The 25,788-nt window shown below is 43.1% G+C and overlaps 1 protein-coding gene across 8 annotated transcripts in view; it reads right to left on the bottom strand.

The window, feature by feature from the left end:
• Positions 1–25,788, bottom strand: part of LOC137423607 (SH3 domain-containing kinase-binding protein 1) — a 245,006-nt gene that overhangs the window by 187,555 nt on the left and 31,663 nt on the right. For 7 of the 8 annotated variants that reach the window (XM_068110944.2, XM_068110946.2, XM_068110945.2 and 4 more), the window contains exon 2: positions 20,840–20,997. In XM_068110944.2, the coding sequence (XP_067967045.2) occupies positions 20,840–20,997 (158 nt within the window). Of the gene's footprint in view, positions 1–20,839; positions 20,998–25,788 lie in introns of those variants that run through there. The other variant, XM_078773995.1, reaches the window with a different exon arrangement.

Raw genomic sequence — 25,788 nt, 5'->3', positions numbered from 1 at the left:
TTCCAATGAACTTTTGGTTCTAAGTCATCTTGAAAAGTAAGTTCACCCCCACAAAAAAAAAATTCCATATTAAATGCCAAGTCTGTGTATGTGTATGTATATATATATATATATATATATATATATATATATATATATATATATATATATATATATATATATATATAATCGGGAGATTAAATAAGACGCGGACATAGCTTCAGGAAGGTCGATCTTTAATTCTCGACAATCTTTTGACCAACAAAGGTCTTCTTCTTAGTCGTCCCCAAGTTCAGCGGAAGTCTTGGGGACAACTAAGAAGAAGACCTTTGTTGGTCGAAAGCTTGCCGAGAATTAAAGATCGACCGTCCTGAAGCTACGTCCGCGTCTTATTTAATCTCCCCATTGTTTATTTAATACAAATGAGATGCCCTGCTCGTACTGTGGAGTTTCTACTATTTCTCACAGTTATATATATATATATATATATATATATATATATATACATATATATATATATATATATATATATATATATATATATATATACAGACTTGGCATTTAATATGGAATATTTTTTTTGTGGGGGTGAACTTACTTTTCAAGATGTCTTAGAACCAAAAGTTCATTGGAATTATGTTGAAATTATTCTAGATTTTGTTAATGTGACCTTTAAAAGAAACAAAAACCACATTTGACATTTCGAAGCAAATAAATTGATCCTTGAAAGTGATGTAAACTGATATCGAACTCAATTCATGGACAGTACTGTGTTAAACTTCTGTACGTTTTCCAGAAGTATCTCTTTATTTTGCACATTAGCCAAAAATTTTTTTAACAAAAACAAAAGTTAAATTACGACTGGAATTACGGACAGTAAAATTACAGTTCCGTACTTCATGTAACCCCCACGAGCATTCAGGAGAGCACGTACACGTTGAGGCATGCTGTTCACAAGATTTGCCAAGGTTTGGACAGGAATCGCTTGCCATGCAGTGCAAATAGCCTGCTGCAATTCACGCACAGAGGCAGGCTGCTGGTCCAAGTTGTCAATTTGACGCGTTAATTCTGCCCACAAGTTCTCTATCGGATTCATATCCGGGGACATGGCAGGCCACTCCATATGCTCTACACCACGGTCAGCAAGAAAGTGTTGGATCATGCGAGCACGATGAGGCCATGCATTGTCATCTTTGAAGACAAAGTTTCCTCGAAAGGCTGCACGAGCAAATGGAAGCAATGTTTCTTCCAGAATGGCCCTGTGCTTGAACTGGTTCAGGTTTCCATTCAGAACAACCAGGTCAGTTTTGCCCCCTGCATGAAAAGCAGCCCAAACAGTCGCCCCACCACCTCCAGCTTGGACTCTTGGCACTATACAATCTTTGTTGTAGGCTTCATGCACTTGTCTGCGCACTCGGACGCGGCCATCTTGACGATAGACCAGAAATCTAGACTGGTCACTGAAGAACACGTGATTCCAGTGTCCTGGCTGCCATTGACGGTGCTCTCTGGGCCACTGCAATCGGCGCTGGCGGTGTTGTCTGGTCAGGCGTGGCTTTCTCAGGGGCGCCTGGCACGATAGCCTGCTTGAACCAGTCGTTGGTTGACTAGCCTTCTGGATACAGGCACATTTGTCAGTTGCTGCCACTCAGCCCTAAGCCGATTAGCTGACTTGGTACGGCCATTGCGGACTTACCGGTGCAGCTGGCGATCATCCCTCTTTGTGGTTCTGCAGGGACGTCCTGGCCCCGTTATTGGAGTAGGGACACCCCTCTAAGCATTTCGTTTCAGGATATTTGACACCTGACCTTGAGTGATGCCATACTGCCGAGCAATAGCACGCTGTTTCATACCGTAATTTCGTAAAGCCACCACTCCATGACAAACAGCATTGTCGAGTTGACGGACCATCTCCAGAGGAAGCGGCAATAACTTTTGGAGACGTGCAGCAGCTGTTTTCCACTAATACAGAACGCAACAACCCTTGCATACCCGACTGTGAAGCCAATCATCAAATGCACCTGTCCGTACATTTTACCACGCCACCTGTGATATAATCCTGTTGTTGACTTCTTGCTGCGACAGACAATCAGTGACATGGTTCTTTCAACAAATAAATCACCAAAGTGTAAACGAAACTCACCAGATTGATATACTGAGTTCAGAAAGTAAACCCAAGTCAAGAAAAAAAAAATATTCCATATTAAATGCCAAGTCTGTATATATGTATATATGTATATATATATATATATATATGTATATATATATATATATATATGTATATATATATATATATATATGTATATATGTATATATATATATATATATATATATATATATATATATATATATATGTATATATATATATATATATGTATATATGTATATATATATATATATATATATATATATATATATATGGTATGAATTTGGTAGAGCAACATCTAGAGCTAGGTAGATCTGAATAGGTAGGTATTCGGCTGTCGTGACAGGGACTCTACATGTAATAAGTTCTTGATGTTTAGGCGTTTGTCGGGGGAAGATGTATGATTGTGGATCTACCTGGAGGTTCGAGTGTTAAATAGTGAGGGATTAAAGGTAACGCCCCTGTGAGTTTCACCTAGTAGTCAAACCTTTGTCCATTATGGCACTGCAAACCACATAAACATTAGTTAGGTCCTTAGCGCAACATTAAATAATTCCTTTCCCTGACAATGACTTCGGAACAAATGGACGGGAAACCAGGCCAAAACAAACACCGCCACAATTGGCCGCCACCGTTTACACCTCCAAGGCCTACAAACCTCGCCTGGCACGTGTTATAAGACAAGGACCGCGGGGTCGGGGATGGGAGCGTGGAGCGATGCCGCAGAGGGCGTGACCTGGGCGAGCCGGCGAGTTGGGAGGCTATTATTGGCTGAGGAGTGCGCCAATGTGACGTCATCGGCGAGAGATATTATCGACGGTCGGACGCCATTTTTAGGGAGAGTTAGTTGGCAGTCGGCAGTCGGCAGTTGGCACTCAGAAGTGAACAGTTGGCACTTGGCTGCCAGCACTCCCGAAGAGAGTCGAGTCGAGGCAAGTGGAGTTCGTTTGCTTTGTGCAGCCCTGCGTTGGACCGTTGGAGCAAAGGAGCTCGTGGTGTGGGTGGGCCGTTGAACCGACGAGGCCTGGTGGCGCTTGGAGGCGGACGGAGAGGGCCGCGGGGCCGTGGAACTTGGAGTGAGGCGTGCCGCGGGACGAAAGGAGCCGGGTGTTGGACGGCGGTCACCAAGACGACAAGGACGAGATAAGGCCGTACCCGCGAATACACTTTGCATAAAACTAAAAGACGTGTTATTTTCGTATTCACCTCCCTCGTATCGTGTTTGATATCTGTTGTGTGTGGGATCCCAATTTAGGCTTATTCGAGTTATTAGTATTACCGGCGCGGGCTTTTTCACTGTCTTTACTTATAAATAATAAATCCTTATATTATTTTCTGGATATATCTGAACGCAGTTTTCCTGGGTGTTTCATTTTAATAGATAGGGCTGCGGAGCTTGCTGTGTCTGCCCTTCCGCGCGTTTAACTTTGTGTTGAGTTTGAATCCGCCATTGAGTTTTCGCCTCGGGAGTGTAAAGTCTCGCAATCAGCCATCCATAACTGTGGTGTTAATCACGGTTGCGTAACAATATATATATATATATATATATATATATATATATATATATATATATATATATATATATATATATATATATATATATATATATATATACTGTATATATATATATACTGCTGTGTTCAAAAAGTATCCGACTTTTATTTTTCGTGCGTAAAAAAAAGAAGCTAGGGAGGCGTTGATTGGTGCACGTATGTAGGCGATCCTAATGCGCACGCGTGAATTTTTTCCCACCTGCAGAAGCTGTCATTCGACGGCAGACCGCCGATGAGTGAGGACATGTAAGTGAGCGCCGTCGGATTTTCGTTTTTGACAAAATGACGGAAAAACTTGAACAACGCTACTGCATCAAATTTTGTGTAAAGCTTGGCGATTCCCAAGTGGAAACGATCCGCAAGATTCAACACCGTTCATTCCATTATGAAGGAGGATTTGGGCTTCAGGAGAATCTCAGCGAAGTTCGTACCAAAGCTGCTAACGATTGAGCAGAAGCAACTCCATTTGGAGATCGCACAGGACATGCTGGAGACTGTGAACAGCGATCCCAGCTTCCTCAACACAGTGATCACTGGCGATGAGTCCTGGGTTTTTGGGTACGACCCAGAAACCAAGTTGCAGTCATCACAATGGAAGCATCCAACATCCCCGAGGCCAAAAAAAGCAAGGCAGGTCCGCAGCAATGTCAGTCATGCTGACCGTCTTCTTCGACTCCAGAGAAGACATCATGCGGAATGCGACGGACCAGCTGCGCGCCATCCCAAAAAGAGGCGTTCCAGCGCTGCTTCCGACAGTGGCAGAACCGTTGGGAGAAGTGTGTGGCACCCCAAGGGGACTACTTTGAAAGAGATTATTATAAAAAATTTTTTATCTGGATACGAGTATGTTTTATGAACAAAGGTCGGATACTTTTTGAACACACATATATATATATCTATATAAGTAAAGGAGGAGTGTGTGTGTGTGTGTGTGTGTGTGTGTGTGTGTGTGTGTCTGTCTGGATGTCCGCTTATAACTCAAGAACTTCACATCGGAGAAACGTTTCAGACACAGATTCGGAATCAGCATAAAATTCTGGTGGTTATAGGCTACTTTTTATTTTAATATCAATGGTTTAAAAAACCGGGCCAGCTGCAATTCCATGGTGTAGTTTGTGGCGGCGCTATTGCCCCTTTCCGATCCCATGACGCATTGCGGTTCCGATTCGCGATAAGGTCTATGCGCTATCACCGACACTTTTCCACCTTTTAATCAGATTTAACTTATCGTCCATCGTAACCACATTACGCTTGGAAACACTAGCATTATCCTTCTTCGGACCCATGGCTCACACAGACACAGTAAAGGAATACTGTATGTCACCTCTGTTTTGAATGAGAATCAGCAGTTGCGCGTACGTACATTATACTGTACGTACATATTTATATATTTTTAATGTGCTTTCTATTGTATTTTAAATTGTTTTTTAGCGTCTTTTATTGTTAATTTATGTACTATTTTATTTATTTTAAATATATTTTTAAGGAAAACAAATGTTTTCACGTCCGTAGGAGTGACGTAATGTCACACATAATGACGTTCGCTGCCCGGTCATGAAAGAAATTATGATTCTCTTGCCAAAGTGACATGAAGATCAGGCAGTAAACCTACCAACTGAGTTTCTCAACAGTCGTCAGCCTCAAGGACTCCCAACACACAGGTTGATTCTCAAGGTGGGAGCACCAATCATGCTTCTAAGGAATCTTGATCCACCAAAGCTGTGTCATGGAACACGATTGACAATCCAGCAAATGATGCCGCATGTCCTAGAGGCAACCATTCTCTCAGGACAATACAGAGGAGAGAAAGTATGCATTCCAAGGATACCACTTATTCCACCTGACCTTCCATTCTCCTTCAAGAGGATTCAGTTCCCCATCAGGCTATGTTTTGCTATGTCCATCAACAGGGCACAGGGGCAATCAATGAAGGTTGTAGGCCTGAACTTCACAGAACAAGTGTTTGCCCATGGCCAGCTGTACGTGGGCTGCTCGAGGGTTGAAAAACCAAGCAATCTTAATATCTTGGCACCAAGTAAGAAAACCAGAAATGTTGTATACCCAGAGGTTTTGAGAAATTGAAAATTGAAAAAACGTCATGTAGGAAATGTACTGCGATATTGCTTTAAAATATACATGTTCTTTTCATCATATATTTGTATTATTCTTATTCAACCCGGGCGAAGCCGGGTACCTCAGCTAGTATATATATATATAATTATATATATATATACATATATATATATATATATATATATATACATATATATATATATATATATATATACATATATATATATATATATATATATATATATATATATATATATATATATATATATATATATATATATATATATATATATATATATACAGACTTGGCATTTAATATGGAATATTTTTTTTGTGGGGGTGAACTTACTTTTCAAGTTGACTTAGAACCAAAAGTTCATTGGAATTATGTTGAAATTATTCTAGATTTTGTTAATATGCCCTTTAAAAGAAACAAAAACCACATTTGACATTTCGAAGCAAATAAATTGATCCTTGAAAGTGATGTAAACTGATATTGAACTCAATTCACGGACAGTACTGTGTTAAACTTCTGTACGTTTTCCAGAAGTATTTCTTTATATTGCACATTAGCCAAAATTTTTTTTAACAAAAACAAAAGTTAAATTACGACTGGGATTATGGAAAGTAAAATTACAGTTCAGTACGTCGTGCAACCCCCACGAGCATTCAGGAGAGCACGTACACGTTGAGGAATGCTGTTCACGAGATTTGCCAAGGTTTGGACAGGAATCTCTTGCCATGCAGTGACAATAGCCTGCTGCAATTCACGCACAGAGGTAGGCTGCTGGTCCAAGTTGTCGATTTGACGCGTTAATTCTGCCCACAAGTTCTCTATCGGATTCATATCCGGGGACATGGCAGGCCAATCCATATGCTCCACACCATGGTCAGCAAGAAAGTGTTGGATCATGCGAGCACGATGAGGCCATGCATTGTCATATTGGAAGACAAAGTTTCCTTGAAAGGCTGCACGAGCAAATGGAAGCAATGTTTCTTCCAGAATGGCCCTGTACTTGAACTGGTTCAGGTTTCCATTCAGAACAACCAGGTCAGTTTTGCCCCCTGCATGAAAAGCAGCCCAAACGGTCACTCCACCACCTCCAGCTTGGACTCTTGGCACTATACAAGCTTCGTTGTAGGCTTCATGCACTTGTCTGCGCACTCGGACATGGCCATCTTGACGATAGACCAGAAATCAAGACTCGTCACTGAAGATCACGTGATTCCAGTGTCCTGGCTGCCATTGACGGTGCTCTCTGGCCCACTGCAATCGGCGCTGGCGGTGTTGTCTTGTCAGTCGTGGCTTTCTCAGGGGACGCCTGGCATGATAGCCTGCTTGAACCAGTCGTTGGTTGACTAGCCTTCTGGATACAGGCACATTTGTCAGTTGCTGCCACTCAGCCCTAAGCCGATTAGCTGACTTGGTCCGGCCATTGCGGACTAACCGGTGCAGCTGGCAATCATCCCTCCTTGTGGTTCTGCGGGGACGTCCTGGCCTCGATATTGGTGTAGGGACACCCCTCTGAGCATTTCGTTTCGGGATCTTTGACACCTGACCTTGAGTGATGCCATACTGCCAAGCAATAGCACGCTGTTTCATGCCGGAATTTCGTAAAGCCACCATTCCATGACAAACAGCATTGTCGAGTTGACGGACCATCTCCAGAGGAAGCGGCAATAACTTTTGTAGACGTGCAGCAGTTGTTTTCCACTAATGCAGAATGCAACAACCCTTATATACCCGATTGTGAAGCCAATCGTCAAATGTACCTGTCCGTACATTTTGTCACGCCACCTGTGATATAATCCTGTTATTGACTTCTTGCTGCGACAATGTGACATGGTTCTTTTAACAAATAAATCACCGAAGCGTAAAAGAAACTCACCAGATTTATATACCGAGTTCAGAAAGTAAACCCAAGTCAAGGAAAAAAAATTATTCCATATTAAATGCCAAGTCTGTATATATATACACACAGGGTGAGCCAGAAATATGGTTATTTTAAACACTTGTGTAAAGGGAATAAAAAGTTGTATTTCCAAAACAAATTCTTACAGGAAAGTGAAGTACATAACATGCCATTTATTTGTGGAAAAGAACATCGAGGAGATGCGCACCATTTCGTCTGACACATTCCTCCAATCTTGGATGCCAATTATTCATGACGTTCTGCAACATGGCCACGTCAATATCATTGATTTCGCGTCTGATGTTTTCCTTAAGTTCATGAAGAGTTTGTGGACGGTTAACATACACTTTGTCCTTTAGATATGACCACAAGAAATAATCACATGCATGGGGTGACCTAGCTGGCCATGGAATATTGCCGTTTCTGGAAATGACATACTTTGGAAAGAGTGCCCTTGTAGTAGTCATGGACACTCTGGCGGTGTGGGAGGTTGCACCATCTTGCTGAAACCACATCATTGGGCTCACTTCTGCAAATCTGTTTAATTCTCTGGAGAGGAAGTTAGAAACCATATCGGAATATCAAGCTGCAGTAACAGTGATGGCATTTCCATTATCGTTCTCAAAGAAGTAAGGCCCTGTGATGCCGAATTATGAAAGTACACACCACACTGTGACTTTGGGACTGTGTAACGGTTCCGTGTGCATTTCTCTTTTGTTTTCGGCTGCCAAAAAACGAGTATTTTGCTTGTTGACATTGCCACACAAATGAAAATGTGCTTCATCAGACATAAACAAATTGTTAGCAATGTTTTGCTTTTCATTTCCGTCCATGTAATAAGTAGGAAATTCGTGTGGACCAGATGTCGGGTAAGCTTGTATCTTCCTCCCCATGAGAGAAGTGGGGTTTGTTAATTAGCGAGGGATAATGGGTAAATTAATTGCCTCTGTAATCTTTTCCTGTGTTCCTTATGACAGTGCACTACACACATCTAGCCAGAAATCGCCCATTAAACACACTAAATTAAAAAAAACCAACCGGAAACCAGGCATGAAGCATTACCATGGATAACACCGACTTGGTGAGCACACAGGACAGGCAGGGCCGTGGAGACACGCCCAAAGAGCAGTGATTGGTCGAGGGTTTGATTGATGGGAAGGACTGGTAAGATGGGACTATGGGATTGGTGAAGCAGGCACGGATGACGTCGAGCCGCGCGTACAAAAACAATTGGAGCGGCGGACATTTTGTCTTCTTGGGTCCGGACTGTGTTGGTGAACGGTTATTTTATCCTTTGTCTGTTTTCGGGTCTGTTTGAGAGCGCTCCAATTCGGAACTTAGTTTATCGTGCATTATTTTTTGACCGCATTTTCTTCAATAAATCCGGTATTTTTGTTGTACATTTTAATTCTGTGTCGGTTGGATTAATTATTGCAGGTTTGAGGACTGCCGGTGGGATCCGTGAAGGTAAGTGCTCCTCGGTCTCTTCCCCCCACGCATATTCTCCACTATATTTTGACTGAACGCCTCGGAGTTAAAGCTCGTTTGGTCATCCATGTCGCCCTGCTGTGTTCATTACAGGGTAGTCACACAACAATATATATATATATATATATATATATATATATATATATATATATATATATATATATATATATATATATATATATATATATATATATATACAGGGGGCTGCAAAAGTAGGTATACAGTAAGAATTATACCAGTATTACCAGTATTATAGTTTTGAGGGATTTATTTTGAGGGAAAATAATAGTTTTGAGGGATTTTTTGAGGGATTTTGAGGGAAATAGTTTTGAGGGACATTTGAGGGATTAATATGTTTATTATTGATATGTTTATTATTGATATGTTATTATTGATATGCTTGTATAATCAATAAAATACGTTTTGTGCGCACGTTTTTTTTTTCATTACTGTATACCTACTTTTGCAGCCCCCTGTATATATATATATATATATATATATATATATATATATATATATATATATATATATATATATATATATATATATATATACGTATATATATATATATATATATATATATATATATATATATATATATATATATATATATATATATATATATATATATATATATATATATAATATTACAGTACCACACTATATTTGTGTGAAAATTTAAATAAACATGGCATTCAAAGAATCCCGGGATGTGGCCCTCTGCCGGCATCTCGCCAGGATGGAAGGTCTTCATGAGGAAAAATATCAATTTGAAACATTCTCACTTTGGTTCAAACTATACTTGTTGTTTTTTGCTGAAGCAATGGACTTTCAAGTGTGTAGACTGAAACGATGTTATCCCACAAGGGTGGCCTCTTCAGACATTTTTTAAAAATTTTTTTGTATACAGAGTCGAGGCTCGTGAAAGAGCTAACATTTATCACAAAAACAAATCAAAGAGACAAACAAACAAAGTATATAAAAAGGGGAGTGGTAGACAAGATGGGGAGAGAAGAGGAAGCACATAAACATACCATTTGAGAGCAGGGACATCGGGAATGTGTGGGAGGGAGAGGGATTGGGGGAAGGCGGCGTGGGAAGGGGGGGGGGGTGGGAGAAGTATAAACACAAGTACACCAAGGACTTCCAGGAAAGAAGTTGGTATTTCAAAAAAGTGGATTTGGGGTGAAATTAGCGGGGGTAGAAAAGATCAAGGTTTTGGATGGGGGAAGATAAGAGATGGTGGTGAACAGCTGTTTTAAAAACCTGGAGGGAGGAGTGGGATTGAAGGGAGTGTGGGAGTTTGTTCCAGAGGCGGGAGAAAAGAGGAATGAAAGAGTGAAGGTGAGCAGAGAGCCGAGATTTCGGCAGTTTAACCATCAGAGGGTTGCTGGCAGATCTTGTGCGACCTGTAGGAATATTTGGGGGACAGAGCACAGAGAGAGCTGGGGGAGCAAGGCCAGAGAGGAGTCGGTAGAAGAAAGAAAGACCACCTACCTGCCTGCGGTGAGTGAGTGAAAGGCCCTCAGAGATAGCTTCATCGCGGGAGATTCCAATGATTCTGAAAGCTTTGGTTTCAACAGCGTGAAGTCGAGCTAGGTGTGAGGCAGGAGCACCAGCCCAGAGGGGAGAGCAGTATTCCATTGAGCTGCGGATGAAAGCCTTATATGTGGTGAGGAGCTCAGGTGTGCCAAGGAAGGACTTCGCACGACGGAGGATGCCCAGTCGGCGACTGGCTTTGGAAGCCAGATTTGAAATGTGGTTTTCCCAGGAAAGATCATGGCAGATAGTGAGACCCAAAAGCTTGAGTGACAGAACTTCTTGGAGAGGATTATTCAGACAGTGGATGGGAGGGTTGTCCAGTCGGTCTTTTCGGAGAGACATCGTAGGAGTGTGGGATTTATCAGGATTGAAAGACATGTTCCACTTGTTTGCCTAGTCTGTGATTTTGTCCAGGTCTGCAGAGAGCAAGGAGGCTGCAGACTGCCGATCTGAGGGATGAGGAATGGAGCGGTAGAGAGTGGAGTCATCAGCAAAGAGATAGAGAGGATTTTCAAGACAGTCGGAGAGATCATTGATGAAGACCAGAAAAAGCACAGGGCCCAGAACACTGCCTTGGGGAACTCCAGCCTGAACAGGAAGAGGAGATGAGAGAAACCCATTCAGGGCCACACGTTGACTACGACTAGAGAGGAAGTCCACCAGCCATGCGTGGAGATTTCCATGGACACCAAAGGAGGAGAGTTTGGTGAGCAGAGCAGGTTGCCAGACGGTATCGAAGGCACGTGATATGTCAAGGGAGACAGCTCTAATTTCCTGTTTGGCATTGAGGCCCTCCATCCATTGTTGAGACAGCAGAAGCAGCATGTCAGCATATCAGAAGATTTTGACATTGACATCCTTGCTGGAAAAAAAATACAATCCAACATCCAGTCGATTCATATGAGCAGCATGCCACTCTCGCTGGCATCTTCACCCCAGTTTTCCCCATGGAGGCAAGCATCCCCTAGGTCAGTGTTCTGGGACGAATTATGTAATGCATAAATGATCCTTCGTAGCACCTTGTAGATGATTCTTCTTTTTTCTCAATTTGGTGGCATGGAGGCTGCAGTTGCCGATTTTAAGATCAGAAACTTGCACAACACCCGGAACGTGGCATTCCATCCATTGTGGCGCACATCCATAATGCATCTTCCAAGAAGCCTCATTTTTTATTCGACCAACCTCAGGAAGAAATCACATCTTTGGAGCTCCTTTGCCTCATCATCAGACATGGTGTCCTCCGCCTCAAGTGCAAGCTTTCTATTCATCTCCTTTACTCCTGCCCAGTTTTATTTTCAACCCGCATCCTTCTAGCCCAGAAATTTCTCCAGTTTGTCAAGGTGCCTTCTCCAATCATCCAGCTTCCAAATTTATACAAAGATGTTTTTTCTTCCCAATTTCCATGTTTATTTGTCTATGCCTGTTGTCCATAACTCAAGTGAGCATTTATGTAAGCATTTAATTTTTCATATTTAGCTCTTCCCTCAACTTCAGTATCTTTATTAGATGAACTTGAGCATCCACGTGGTAAGTTTGATGGCTGCACAGGGAGAAGTTAATACTAGTTAACATGGTGTTTCATGGAAGCAAACCCTTACCCCTGTGTATTGTCCTTAGATAACTTGAAATGCGCAAACAATGGCTAAGGTTCGTGGCACATGTTCACTCGAGGCCAAAGGAGGAATAATAACTTCTGCAGAATAGAGGAAGGGACACCCAACATTGAGATAGCACGCCAAGAGATAATTATAAAAGTCACTACAAGCATTTCTGGATGGAAAGAAGTAACTGAAAATAGAGACGTGTTATGACAAAAAGGGTGACAGACAAAACGTCACGATAATTTCCATCATGTACTTTTGGGGCAAATGAAAGTAAGTTCGTGTTAATGGGCTCAAGTGAAGAGTAAAACATTCGAGCGGCACAATCTGTACCTTTGTATCTCCAAGACACCGTGTTATTGTATTAATATATCATCCCAACCCTCTCCCAAAATAATAATCTCTCCCACTCGCATCCCCTGTAGTCATCATACCCTGCAAACTCAGAAATAACAGGTCATTTTTGTAGGTGTTTTTGACTGCAGTCGCTCATCACCATCCTCATAATCATCGTAAACTCTTGACAGAGCATCAGTGTTGCTTAAGCAGTCCCTTGTCAAAGGTTACGCTGCGTGGTATGATGTTCGCATCCCAGCAGTCAGCGCAGGATTTTGCAATTCCTTCAATGTGCCGCCGATAACTCGCCTACTTTTTACGAAGGACACCGTGGGATCTTTAATGCCCACCAGCGAGCAGTCCTGGCAGCTGGGTCCTCCGGCTTAACGTCCTTCCGACAGACAGCAGGTGCAATGATGCTTCGCCTTGTGTGCAAAACACCACAGTGACAGCTCAAAACACCACAAAACACCACAGTTTATATCTGCGTCAAGATTTGAACCCAGGTTAGACAGCTCAAAAGTGAGGGTGAGTGCCTCTTTGGAAGATATCCTGGTAGCCATCTGCTTAGCAAATGACTGTTCCTAGGTCTTTGAATACATCTTACATACAGCCAACCGTGGAGACCAACATTCTTTAAAGAAAAAAACAAAACACTTTTGAGGTCATTGTGAGTTATAAAATGGGTACCAATGAAAAATAAGATTGATGTAGGGGAGGTTTTACACTGGGAAAGAGATCATGCTGGAAATGACCAATCTAGGAAATTTAGGGATCAATTAAGGAAAACGCTCCAAAAATCAACCAACTTCCTTCGTCTGTTCAATTTCATTCTTCCTTCCAGGCCTTCAAGATGGCTGTTCATTTGCTCATCAGTCCCCTCCCTATCCATATACGTGATATTTTCTACCCTCATTAACCCTCCCCAAATCGCACCCCTCATTTCCAAATTATTGTGTTTTTCTTCGCTCTCTTCAACAACCTCTCCATTTTTATGTTCCAATACTAGCCTTCACTTCCTGTTCCTTCAGTCCCCTTCTTGCTATTTTTGAGCTTATATCCAGCTTGTTCACCACCTCCTCCTCCTTCCCCTCTTACTCTTTCATTATTCCCCTCGCCAATTTGTCCTCCAATTATTTTTCTGTCGTGTCCCTCTACACTACTGTTGGTGCATTTCTCAGCTTCCCACTATGCTATAGCTGTTCTGTTGTGTTATGTTTTGATGTTCTAGCTCTTCCATGAGCCTCAACCTGATATATACAAGCGTAGGGGCAATAGCCCTGGCACTCACCTGGTAGAATAAACAGTATACTGCACCGACGAAAGGTATTTTAAACCAATTTCAATTTCTAGAAGTTGCTAGAAGGTCGCTAGAAGACAGGGCAGCATGTAGAATCATACTAACACAATCATGACTTTAAAAAACAAACAAAAAAATACCTATTTTTGGGGGCAACCTCCCCCCCCCCCCCCCCCCAACCTCCTCTTCGGGCCCGTTTTTTTAATGCCGTGAAGAAACTTTGGTACATCATGGGTGTTGAAGGTGGGGGTCAAGTTCCATCGAAATTGGGTGTAGTTTCGGAGAAGAAAGCAAATACCTATTTTGGGGGCACTCCCCTCCACCCCCCGTAAACCTCTTCAGGGCCCGAATTTTTTAATGCCGTGAATAAACTTTGGTACATCACGGGTGGTGAAGGTTATGGTTAAGTTTATAGAAATAGTGTGTGTAGTTTCAGAGGAAAAAGCAAATTCCTATTTTGGGGGGTCAAATCTGGATCCACTTTGACCCCCCTTCCGTTGACCCCCTTAAACGCCGATATTTTTAATGCCGTGAACAAATTTGAGTTGCAACACATCAAAGATCATTTGTGACATGTTTTATCACAATCCCATCAGCAGTTTTGGAGAAGAAATTGTAAGTGTTTACGGACGGACGGACGGACGACGCGCCATCGCATAAGCTCCACGGAAGTGCGTTTCAGGTTAGCTAAAAACGGGCAAAATTTGTTCTTTCTTTTCAACATTAATTCAATTTACAGTACATCATCAGATCTTTCAATTACTTTTAAAATCACTAATAGGCTTTAATTAGCTTGATGGATTTTACATATAATTGGAAAAAACAGAGAGAGATGCAAACAGAAAATGCTACCGAGCGCAGGTTCCACAAAGCTATCGTCAGAAATTCATTTTCTAGATGGATCTCAGTCCCTAAACCCTTTTCAATTTATCCCTCTGAACATTTTGTCTCCTTTCCTATGTGCTGACATCCCCCGCATTGAAAAAAGTATCCAAGTACATTTGAGCAGAATTAAGCCTCAGACACGCATGATCGGTAGTAGCACGTGTTCTTTAAAGGGATAACCAGGAGACATCCATCATATAGTCTAGCACCTTCTCCAGTCTCGGTGAACAGCCATAAAGAATGTTAAATCAACATTTGCACATTTAGCACTGTATATTAATGCCACTTTGAAAGCAATCCATGCACATGCATGTACTCCATTCTGCTTGAAACACATTTTCTCTTTAATAGGTAAAATCGACGCCATTTTTGTTTTTTTGGGGCCATTTCTTGGATGTTTGATGGCCATTCTGTACTTTCCGAAAGCAAACACAGCATAGTGGGATTGCAGCAGTTTCCTGCATTGCAAGCGCATGATGGGATGCAAATCTAGATCGGATTTGCTGCATTTTCAGCCAGCCCACCTGCATTTAGATTTGCATCCTCGTGTTACGAGTTCAAACAACCTCCGCACCGCCGGGACTGTCCTTCCGCACAACAATTGCCTTTGCCATCGTCTTGCATATGACACACCATGATTTGCCATTGGGGTATAAAACAAATGATGCCTTTTGATCGAGCGGTGAGACAAATCTAGCTCGGAATCTGACTCGTGTTATAAGATCACTGAATGTTTTACAGAGTGAAAGGGATCCGATGGGTGGGTGGACTTCAATTTTTCTGCACAACTGCTGCTAGTGCTACCTCATCTACACGGCCCACATCATAAACAGGAAGAAGCTAAAGCTTTCTGGAAGCTTAAGCAAAAAATTCCCATACGTGCGTCCCTCTCACTTTCTTCAGAATGTGTGCCCTCTTAGGATCGATTGAGAAACCTTTAAATTGCACCAAACACTTCCCTTCAGCTGCAATCAGGTCCGACTTATCAGCAAGACAAACTCAAATAGTCACTCGCATTTGGCAAGGGAAATGATCATTCCAGACAACTCCGTTGTTGCAGCATTGTGCATATTCCTACCACCATCCTGTTGGCAAAACATGCACGTTCATATGGCTCTGCCATGACCGAGAGACTTGTGGCTGCGATACCGTCGATCCCTTTGTGTTTTGCGGTATCTGCTTCTTTTGCTTGTTTATAGTTTTAGCTCCTCAAAGATTCTCCAACATACCCTCTGCAGTAATTATAGTCCAACACTCTCATGCCATTTGATCTCATAATCGTCACTAATCAGGAATTTCCAATGAAGCAGCCAGGTCTGAGTCTCGTAATTTGCTTCTCTCTTTTGACCCCGTCGCTCGTTTTCTGCCTTGATCTGTGGAAGGTTGGAGTTTATCTGGCGGTGTCGTCATTTGGCAAGACACCCAAGGTGAGTAATCAGATTCTTTGTTGACATACCTCGTGTTTCAGAACGGCAACAGCTTTCACCAACTGGTTAATTGCCAATTTGATCACGGCAGCAACTAGAACGGCACTCGGTAGAGCACATACATCCGCCAGGCTGAACTTGTATCCCACTGATAGGCCGGATCTGGATTCGGACCTGAACCAAAATCTTACCGGCTTGTTCCCGTTACCTTACCAACTCATCCACCTAGTTTTGTCATAAGTCGTACACAACTTTTTTTTTAAATATCATGTTGTATATCGCTTATCGCCCGATCTCTAAATGGTGAAGAATAACTTGAAAAATTTAAGAATTCTCTTATCCAAATCCATATTCAGATCTTCACCAAAATCAAATCGGTTCTTTCTTGTCACACACGCAACCTGCCCACCAAATCTCGTCCGAATCTGTCCACAACTTTTTGAGATATCTTGTTCACAGACAAACAAGCAAACAAACAGACAGGAGTGAAAACATAACCTCCATCCACCTTTGGTGGTGGAGGTAACTATATTTAATAAATAGCACCGCAAAGCGGGCGTAACCCCTCAGCCCATGCATGGTGGAAACCAATTTCAAGATGGCTGCCATGGCGGCCATATTGAAAATCGCAGCGTGCCCATTTTCGAAAGGAACCTTCCTCTATTCAACCCCAACACACACTGTAGAAATGGATTTAATCGGACAAGCCGTTCTGCTCGGAATTGACGGAAACCAATTTCAAGATGGCTGCCGTGGCGGCCATATTGAAAATCGCAGCGCGCCCATTTTCGAAAGGAACCTTCCTCTACTCAACCCCAACACACACTGCAAAAATGGATTTAATCGGACACGCCGTCCTTGAAATTGACGGAAACCAAAAGTTGACGGACACCCGGACGCCAAGACGCCCGTCCGGACGACGCTCGTCACGACAATACCCCTTAGCCCAATTTGGGCTGAGGGGTGAAAAGAAAAGGAAAATGTTACGTACCATTAATTACATTTCAGTCTTTCAAGTCGTAAAAAAAGAGGTTCTCAAGGTTTTAGATACCCAAATGTAATACAGTACCTGCAAAAAAATTAATAAATAAATAAAAACGCACAAACCAAAAACAATAACACCGTTTTGACATCATCATCGTCATCATCATCATCTGCTGTCACCTTCCTTCATTTTTTCAGTCATTATAATAAAGCGGACGATGGTCGTGTATATGAATCAAAATAATTATTGAACTACCACAACTCTAATTTGATGAAAAGGCCTACTGAAAAGCATTTATATTAAAAGGTTTTGGTTTTGACCTCGTGTTGACTTTATTTGGTACATTCCTGTGTGGCATCCTCCCCTGCCTAAAACCTTACCCTGCATAGAACTAATTTAGCATGGGCACACATGTGTAACAAAGAATGCCACCAAAAGTTATATTTGGTGTCCACAGCTAGCCGTCTATAATAACCTAGTACGTGTCTGTCCACACAAATTGTTCAAAACCAACCAGAGGTTTTATCTGTTTAAAATCATGCCGTAAACCTTTTTTGCATTCATGGGTTGAGCTATGTAAACATTAATTTCGAGAAACAATTTTGTGTCAAGGGCAAAGTAGAGCCATTAGAAGATAAAAACAAAAAAATTGTGCAAATCTGCCAACAGAACACAAAGAGCCAGATTAAAAATATTACAATACCTTCCTATGTAGTTGTACTTTGGTTTCTTGAAATGTAAACATGGCTGCTTCGAAGAGCTTTCTTGGCAATCCGCAACACGGCGTATTCACGTTACGTGTGCACATATTCAAAACTACACGGATTTACGGCAATGTTATTGCGTTGGATGTGATAATGAAGCACAATATCCCACTAATAAAATATGCGCCAAGCTCGCTGTCTATTAGAAGCATCATTTGCATCTGTGGTGTGTGGTGCTCACTTGCTTTACTCTCTACCATGCATTACTTGTATCACATTTCAGGATAGAATTAAAGATTTTTACTCTGCGCTCACGAAGCGAAAAGCAGGGACAGGCATTCGGTTGCATACGTGTGGTGTACGTGTGGCGTACAAGTCTGCATTTTTAAAATTCATTTTCTCAGCAACCGTTGGTCCGATTGACACAAAATTTTACCATAGGAGCGCCTCCGCCTGTACAATTTATTCATAATTATGACGTCATATGTCACGTGGTATGGGCGCCATCTTGGCAAAACGTTACACCTCTATATCTCTGAAACCGCTCAATGGAAAAATATGAACAAGGCTTATTGTCAAGTATTCCCCATGGGGAATAACAAATGTTAATGATGATGTCATTGGTGCCTTCATTATGATGTCATATTTTGACAAGCGCAACGCTTTATCTGATCAGCATGAAAAAAAATTTCTCTGCAACCGTTAGTCCGATTGACACGGAATTTTACCATAGGAGCTCCTCTGCCTGTAGAATTATTAATTCATAATTATGATGTCATGGGTCACGTGGTACGGACGCCATCTTGGCAAGACATTACACCTCTATATCTCCAAAACCGCTCAATGGAAAAAATTGAAACATGGCTCATTGTAAAGAAAGAACTCACATGGGGAAAAAGTGTTGTTACCGATGACGTCATAATTCGACAGGGACAACGCTTAGTCTAATCTACGCATCAATTATATTAGAGAATGTAAATTTATGATTTCATCGCTCACGTGGTCTGGCAGCCATATTGTATCAAATAAAAAAAAACATTCAAAAACAGTAGAGTTGGCTCGCACCAAGTTGACTGCGCAGGGGAAGTATTCTATGAATACCATCTAGTTTTTAACTTGCTCTCATTTATGACGCTTTACTTTACCAGGATGCTGGCAGGATGGTCTAGACTAGACTCTAGAAGTATGAACACTCTCCTCAAAGCTGTCTAGTCTGGGTTTGAATCCTGACCCAGAAAAAAGCTGCCATCCTGGTGCTTCACAGGCAGGCTGGATTCATCAATGTGTGTGCCGTCCCTCGGATCAACATTAAGCTGTTTGATCTGTCTGCCAGCATTAGTTGCTGGGTTCGCGAAGAGGAGCAAGATATCGCCGGCATCCTGGCCAAATTACAAATTTCTGCCCTAACTAAACTACTGCTGGGAAGACAATGGCAAACGGGTATCACCCTTGCCAATAAACTGCTTCGGCAGCACCAACGCTCGGTAACAGGGCATGGCACACCAGAATCAGAGACTACATTAACAGATTACCAGACTTGGTGGTCTCATGGTTGGAGTCTCCGCAATTAAACCCAGTCTGGGAGGTCGACGGTTTGGTCCTCAGCCGAGTCATACCAAAGACGTAAAAACGTGTTTCTTTCTTGCTTGATGCTCAGCATTTTAAAAAGGATAGAGCATGATCAAACAACCACAGGTAGGCAACCATTGCACAGGCTTGATGGGACGAATGGTCTCCTTTTATATTTAAGTTCCTTGTAAGGCAACTCGTATATTTATTGATGGGAATGTTTTTTGTATTAACTCTTTCTCATTTCTCTGCACCAAATAAACTGCCAGAAACTATTAGAGATCCCCTGAAAGCCCAGCAAGACGCCGAAACTGTCAGTGGAATAAAGTCGATACGCCTAAATGTATATTCAGCTTTCCACCCAGGACATACAGCTTGGACGCTAAGTGCTTTCCAGCTAGCGCATATACCAAAATACACTGCTGGCATACATTACAAAGACCACACAAAAATGTAAATAAAAAACACATAACAGAACCAGAAAATGAGTCTGCAGAAGGTGAAACAGCCATCTTTTGAAGGTTTCTGTGGTGACCCAGTTAACTACAATGCTTTTCATCTCGGTGCTGTGAGATACCACTGCTGGTTTCCCATTAAGAGGGGCAGGGTCTGTTATAAAAGAAATGGCTGTGGGTTCTTGCTTTTTCAACAAAAGGAGTCCACATAATCCATAAAACAACTGTCTTCATCATTTGAGCATCAAAACCTGTTGATATGCAGGTACGCACCAACCTTTATCGTGAGATTGCAAAATCTCCATTAATGGCTGAACAAGAGGAGCAAAGCTACTGTCATAAAAAATACCTCTGCAGATCTCAAAATAAATTGGGAGTTGTATCGTTTGGTATGCATATGGGGGTGAGGGTGGGGGGGGAATCGCTTATGAGCTTGGCTCGCAAGTTGCATCATTTCAGGGATGGAGGATGTGGCAGGAAGTGCCACCAGCAGGTTAGGGCAGGAATTTGTAATTTGTTCAGGATGCCGGCAATAACTTGCCTATTCTTTGTCAAAAGACAATGTGGGATCTTTCACATCCAGCCAACATATGGAATACCCAGCTTTAAGGTCCATCTGAAGTACAGCGCATTTTGCGATGCACAGTCCTGCCTCTGAAGCAGAAATCTGACAGTTTATTGTTGGGCCGAGAATTAAACCCCGACTAGACAGCTCAAGGCAAGTAAATGCGCAACGTCAGAACAGAATGTCAGGACAGAATGGCAATGAGTGAGCAAAACCTAAAATGCAATGCAGTAATCTGTGTGTTCCCGAGAAATAATTTCGCGGTACGGACCATAGGGTGTGTAGTAACACATCCCACCTTACACCAATGATCCCTACCTTCACAAAGTTGTCTGGAAAGACTCCTCTTCTCCCTCGAAGTTCCCCTTCCCACCATCCTCCTAGATCTTTTCGTACATTGCAGATGAGATCACCAGGATGGATCGTCAGCTCGTCGTCCTGCCTTGCTTCATACTCAAACTCCACGAGTACCTCCACTGTGCACAGAGATTAAGAAAGAAAAAAAGAAAGTCGAGGTAAAGCATGTGAAAATCCATGGCAGAAACATCACCCTTCAGCAGCGTCAGCAAGAACAATAGAAGACAAAGACCATGTCGCGAAAGAACAATAGAGAGATTAAGGCTTGTGGAAACCGAGAGAACAAAAATATAGAATTGATGGGAAGAGAAGCAAAGACTAAACATTGCAGAAAACTGTGAACATGGATACCATGGGAGTAGAATCGGTTGAGCGAAAGAGTTGGGGGTGGATGGATCAGGTTGGACTCGCCAAACCAAGTGACTCACCAATGAATGCAGATAATTTTACATTTTAAGACCTGATAAAAACGTCAAAACAAAATGTGGAAGGCATAAAGACATGAATCAGAGAAGCTTGTGAGCAACAAGGATTATAGAATGATTCAGGTACGCTGAATACCTGAATGATTCAGGTATTCAGGTACGATTCAGGTTTGACAAAGCCTCGATCTTGTATACAAAAAAAAAGAAAAAAAAAAAAGAAGCTGATGGAAGACAACAGAATGTGTCCACAAAGCATACACAACAAGAGTAAAAGTGCACAATTTGGGATTGCCTGTTCGGCCTTCCTATCCGAGCACTTGTCTCATGATGCTGGGAAAACCCAGGATCAAATCCGTACTCTTCATTTGGCGAGTAATGTCTGTGGTCCTTGTAATTCATGCAAGATGATTTGCATGTACTTGAATTTACCAAGTTCAGACAATGAGCTTCAGATCACCGTTAGGACAATATGGGCAATGCCCCTGAGCTCTCCTCGTAGAACCAGAGACCACTGGTAGGCATGGATGACACACAAGGTATATAATGGTGAAGAAATCGTTCGGTGTGTGAACTTATTGTGTCCCCCTTGGAAGTTTCTCGGTGTTTATCTTTCATAAATTAATCGTTTGTTTCCCGCGTTGCGAGCAAGGCCTTGCAGCCTCAGGCTTCCCCCGTCGAAGGTTGTTCCTTCCTTCGCTGTTTTGCTAGCTTTTTTGATTTCCCCTTCTCCACCAAGCTTCACCAAACATCTACTATTTGTCTAACGTTGTAACCCCCACACCCCCCCCCCCCCAAAAACAAACAAACAAAACTTTTATTTCCCTTTCTCCTCGTGTGCTTTTGCCTCTGCCCACGTGCGCTGTCTCGCCCCGCCCCCATTTTCCCCTTGCCTTCCACCTTTTGCCCTGTTCAAGTGACTCGTGGTCGTCGCTCTAGGCTTCCTCTCCCCATTGGTATTTTTGTGAATATAAGATTGTTCTTCACAGTTCTGTTTAAATATGTTTCAACTATCCCCTTCAGTGTTTTATTCAGTGGTTTATTACAACACGCTGTTTTTCTTCTTATTTAAAAGGCTCCTTTCAATTTCCTCTTCAACTCATTCCATTTCCAAAAAATATTCAATCTCTTATGATTCCAAATCACTCCATGCTCTAAATTCTCATTCATTCCATCCCTCCTCCATCGTTCTTAAACGAATCGCTAACTTGAAAATCACAACAAACCCAATTTGTTATATATGTTCATCTTTCATTAATCATCCACTTTCTAAACTCCCCCCTTGCCCCTCCCCTTCAAATCTCCCCCCCAACCATCCCTCCCAAATTCTCCCTCCTCCCACCTCCTTCTCAAAGCTGCCTCCTCCCCACTTCCTCTCCCTCCTATGTCATACCTCCACCTCCCCCAACCTTCTACTTTCCTCTGCCCCCCCTCAAACAAACTCTCACTGTGCCTCATTCCATCACCATCAAACCTTTCGTCCTCCTCATCCTTCCCTTTCTTGTAACTCTTCTGTAATCTCTGACACACTATCAACTGCTCTTCCTACATCCCTCTCTCACCCTTCATCTGACCCTACCCCTCCCCTCCCCTGTCCTGCACCCGATGCTCCCCCTCTCTCCTCACTAACGGTATGGACCTCAAACATCCGGGGCCTTCGCTCAAACCTGATTGATCTCTCCATTCAGGTTGCTTCTGAAAATCCAGACTTGATCTGCTTAACAGAAACTTTCCTCCTTCAAGATGTCTCTGATTCCTTAATATCGCTTCCTGGTTACTCCCTCCTCCGGTACGATAGACCTGATCCTCGTCCTGGTGGTGGGGTGGCTATCTTTATCAAAAACTCTCTTCCTCACTCTCCCTGCACTGCCTTCTCTCCACCCCACCCACAGGAGTACCTCTGGCTACGGCTTCCTCTCCGCTCCCACCTTTTGTTCATATGTGTTCTGTACCGTCCTCAAAACAGTGATGACTCCATTTACATTTCTCTGTCGGACAACATGGACCAACTTCTATCAACTCATCCAAACTCTCTCTTCCTCATATGTGGCGACTTCAACTGTCATCATGCCAGCTGGCTGGGTGTGGGTTCATCTCTCACCAGCCATGGCACCTCAGCAAAGGACTTCTGCGACTCATTGGGACTGACACAATCTGTCAATTTCCCGACCCGGATCTCAGTCAATGGAGTATCTTCTCTTCTGGACTTGGTTATGACTAACTTCCCTGCAAATGTCTGCTGCTCTTCTTCTGCTCCAATCGGTTCTTCTGATCATGTGCTTGTTAAAGTGGACATCTCACTGGCCATTCTCAGAGAGCCTCCTCAGCGCCGACGAGTCTGGCATTTCACTCAGGCCGACTGGCGCGGTCTGCAAGCAGCCATCAATCAACTGGACTGGTCTCCCATCTCTAATGCCTTTGACATCAATTCTTCCTGGGAATTCTTCCAAAGCAAACTGCTCTCTCTCATGCACAGATTTATCCCATCTCGTCTTCAGTTGTCTTACCCTTCCTCCCGTCCATGGTACACTGAATCTTGTGGTGAGGCAGTTGCCCTGAAACAACTTGCCTTTGCGTCTTGGAAGGCAAATCCAACTGAAGGCAATCTCAGTTCCTTCCACCAAGCTCGAAACAAGTGTGTTTCTACCCTCAGGAGTGCCAGGAAGCACTATCTCTCCACACTCAAGATTGAACTCTCAAACCTGTCTCCTTCCTCCAAATCCTGGTGGCGTCTGGTCAAATCCGTTTCTGGTGTTTGTTCCCCCTCCATCCCCTCCCTTACCTCAAATGGCTACACAGTTGACACCGCACGTGACAAAGCCGAATGCCTCAACTCTGTGTTTGCCTCAAAATCTTGTGTCCCAAACCCATCTCTCTCTGTTCCCACCTTTCCCAGTCGAACCCAACTGCTCCTGGACTCTGTGTCCTTCTCTCCTGACAAGGTGGAGAAGTTTTTATCAAACCTCGACTCTGATTCTGCAACTGGACCAGATGGCATCAGCCCTCGGGTCCTAAAATCCTGCTCTGCCGCTCTATCTCACCCTCTCTCTGTTCTTTTCACCCTCTCTTTTGCTCAAGGTCATCTGCCAGCATCTTGGAAATCAGCAAACATTACCGCTTTACACAAAAAAGGTGCAAAAACGAATCCTTGCAACTACAGACCAATCAGCCTGCTCCAAATTATCAGCAAAGTCATGGAATCCATCATTGCTTCAGATATCAAATCCTTCCTCTTCTCCAATGGCTTGATCTCTGATCATCAATTTGGATTCAGACCAGGTCATTCTACTCTGGACATGTTGCTTCTGCTGTATCAACAATGGATGGAGGTCCTCAATGCCAAACAGGAAATCAGAGCTGTCTCACTTGACATATCACGTGCCTTCGATACGGTCTGGCACCCTGCTCTGTTCACCAAACTCACCTCCTATGGTATTCAGGGAAATCTCCACTCATGGCTTGCGGATTTCCTCTCTGGTCGTAGGCAACGTGTGGCCCTGAATGGATTTCTCTCATCTTCCCTTCCTGTTCTGGCTGGAGTTCCCCAAGGTAGTGTTCTGGGCCCTGTGCTATTTCTGGTCTTCATCAATGACCTCTCCGACTCTCTGGAAAATCCTCTCAATCTCTTTGCTGATGACTCCACTATCTGCCGCTCCATTCCTCATCCCTCAGATCGGCAGTCTGCAGCCTCCTCACTCTCTGCAGACCTGGACAAAATCACAGACTGGTCAAACAAGTCGAACATGTCTTTCAATCGTGACAAATCTCACACTCTTACAATGTCTCTCCGAAAGGACCGACTGGACAACCCTCCCATCGACTTTCTCAACAATCCTCTCCAAGAAGTTCTGTCGCTCAAGCTTTTGGGTCTCACTATCTGCCATGATCTTTCTTGGGAAAACCACATTTCCAAGCTGGCCTCCAAAGCCAGTCGCCGACTGGGCATCCTCCGTCGTGCGAAGTCCTTCCTTGGCACACCTGAGCTCCTCACCACATACAAGGCTTTCATCCGCAGCTCAATGGAATACTGTTCCCCCCTCTGGGCTGGTGCTCCTACCTCACACCATGCTCGGCTTCACGCTGTTGAGGCCAAAGCTTTCAGAATCATTGGAATCTCTTGCGATGTAGTCAACTCCGAGGGCCTTTCACTCACTCACCGCAGGCAGGTTGGTGGTCTTTCTGTCTTCTACCGACTCCTCTCCGGCCTTGCTCCCCCAGCTCTCTCTGTGCTCTGTCCCCCCAATATTCCTTCAGGTAGCACAAGATCTGCCTGCAACCCTCTTATGGTTAAACTGCCAAAGTCTAGGCTCTCTGCTCACCTTCACTCTTTCATTCCCCTTTTCTCCCGCCTCTGGAACAAACTCCCCCACTCCCTTCAATCCCACTCCTCCCTCCAGGTCTTTAAAACAGCTGTTCACCACCATCTCTTATCTTCCCCCATCGAAAACCTTGATCTTTTCTACCCCCGGTAATTCACCCCAGAGTCCT

The sequence above is a fragment of the Myxine glutinosa genome, chromosome 3 (genome assembly GCF_964187855.1).
Source record: "Myxine glutinosa chromosome 3, kmMyxGlut1.1, whole genome shotgun sequence".
In the NCBI taxonomy this organism is placed as follows: Eukaryota; Metazoa; Chordata; class Myxini; order Myxiniformes; family Myxinidae; genus Myxine; species Myxine glutinosa.
This window is presented reverse-complemented; position numbering and strand designations above follow the sequence as displayed.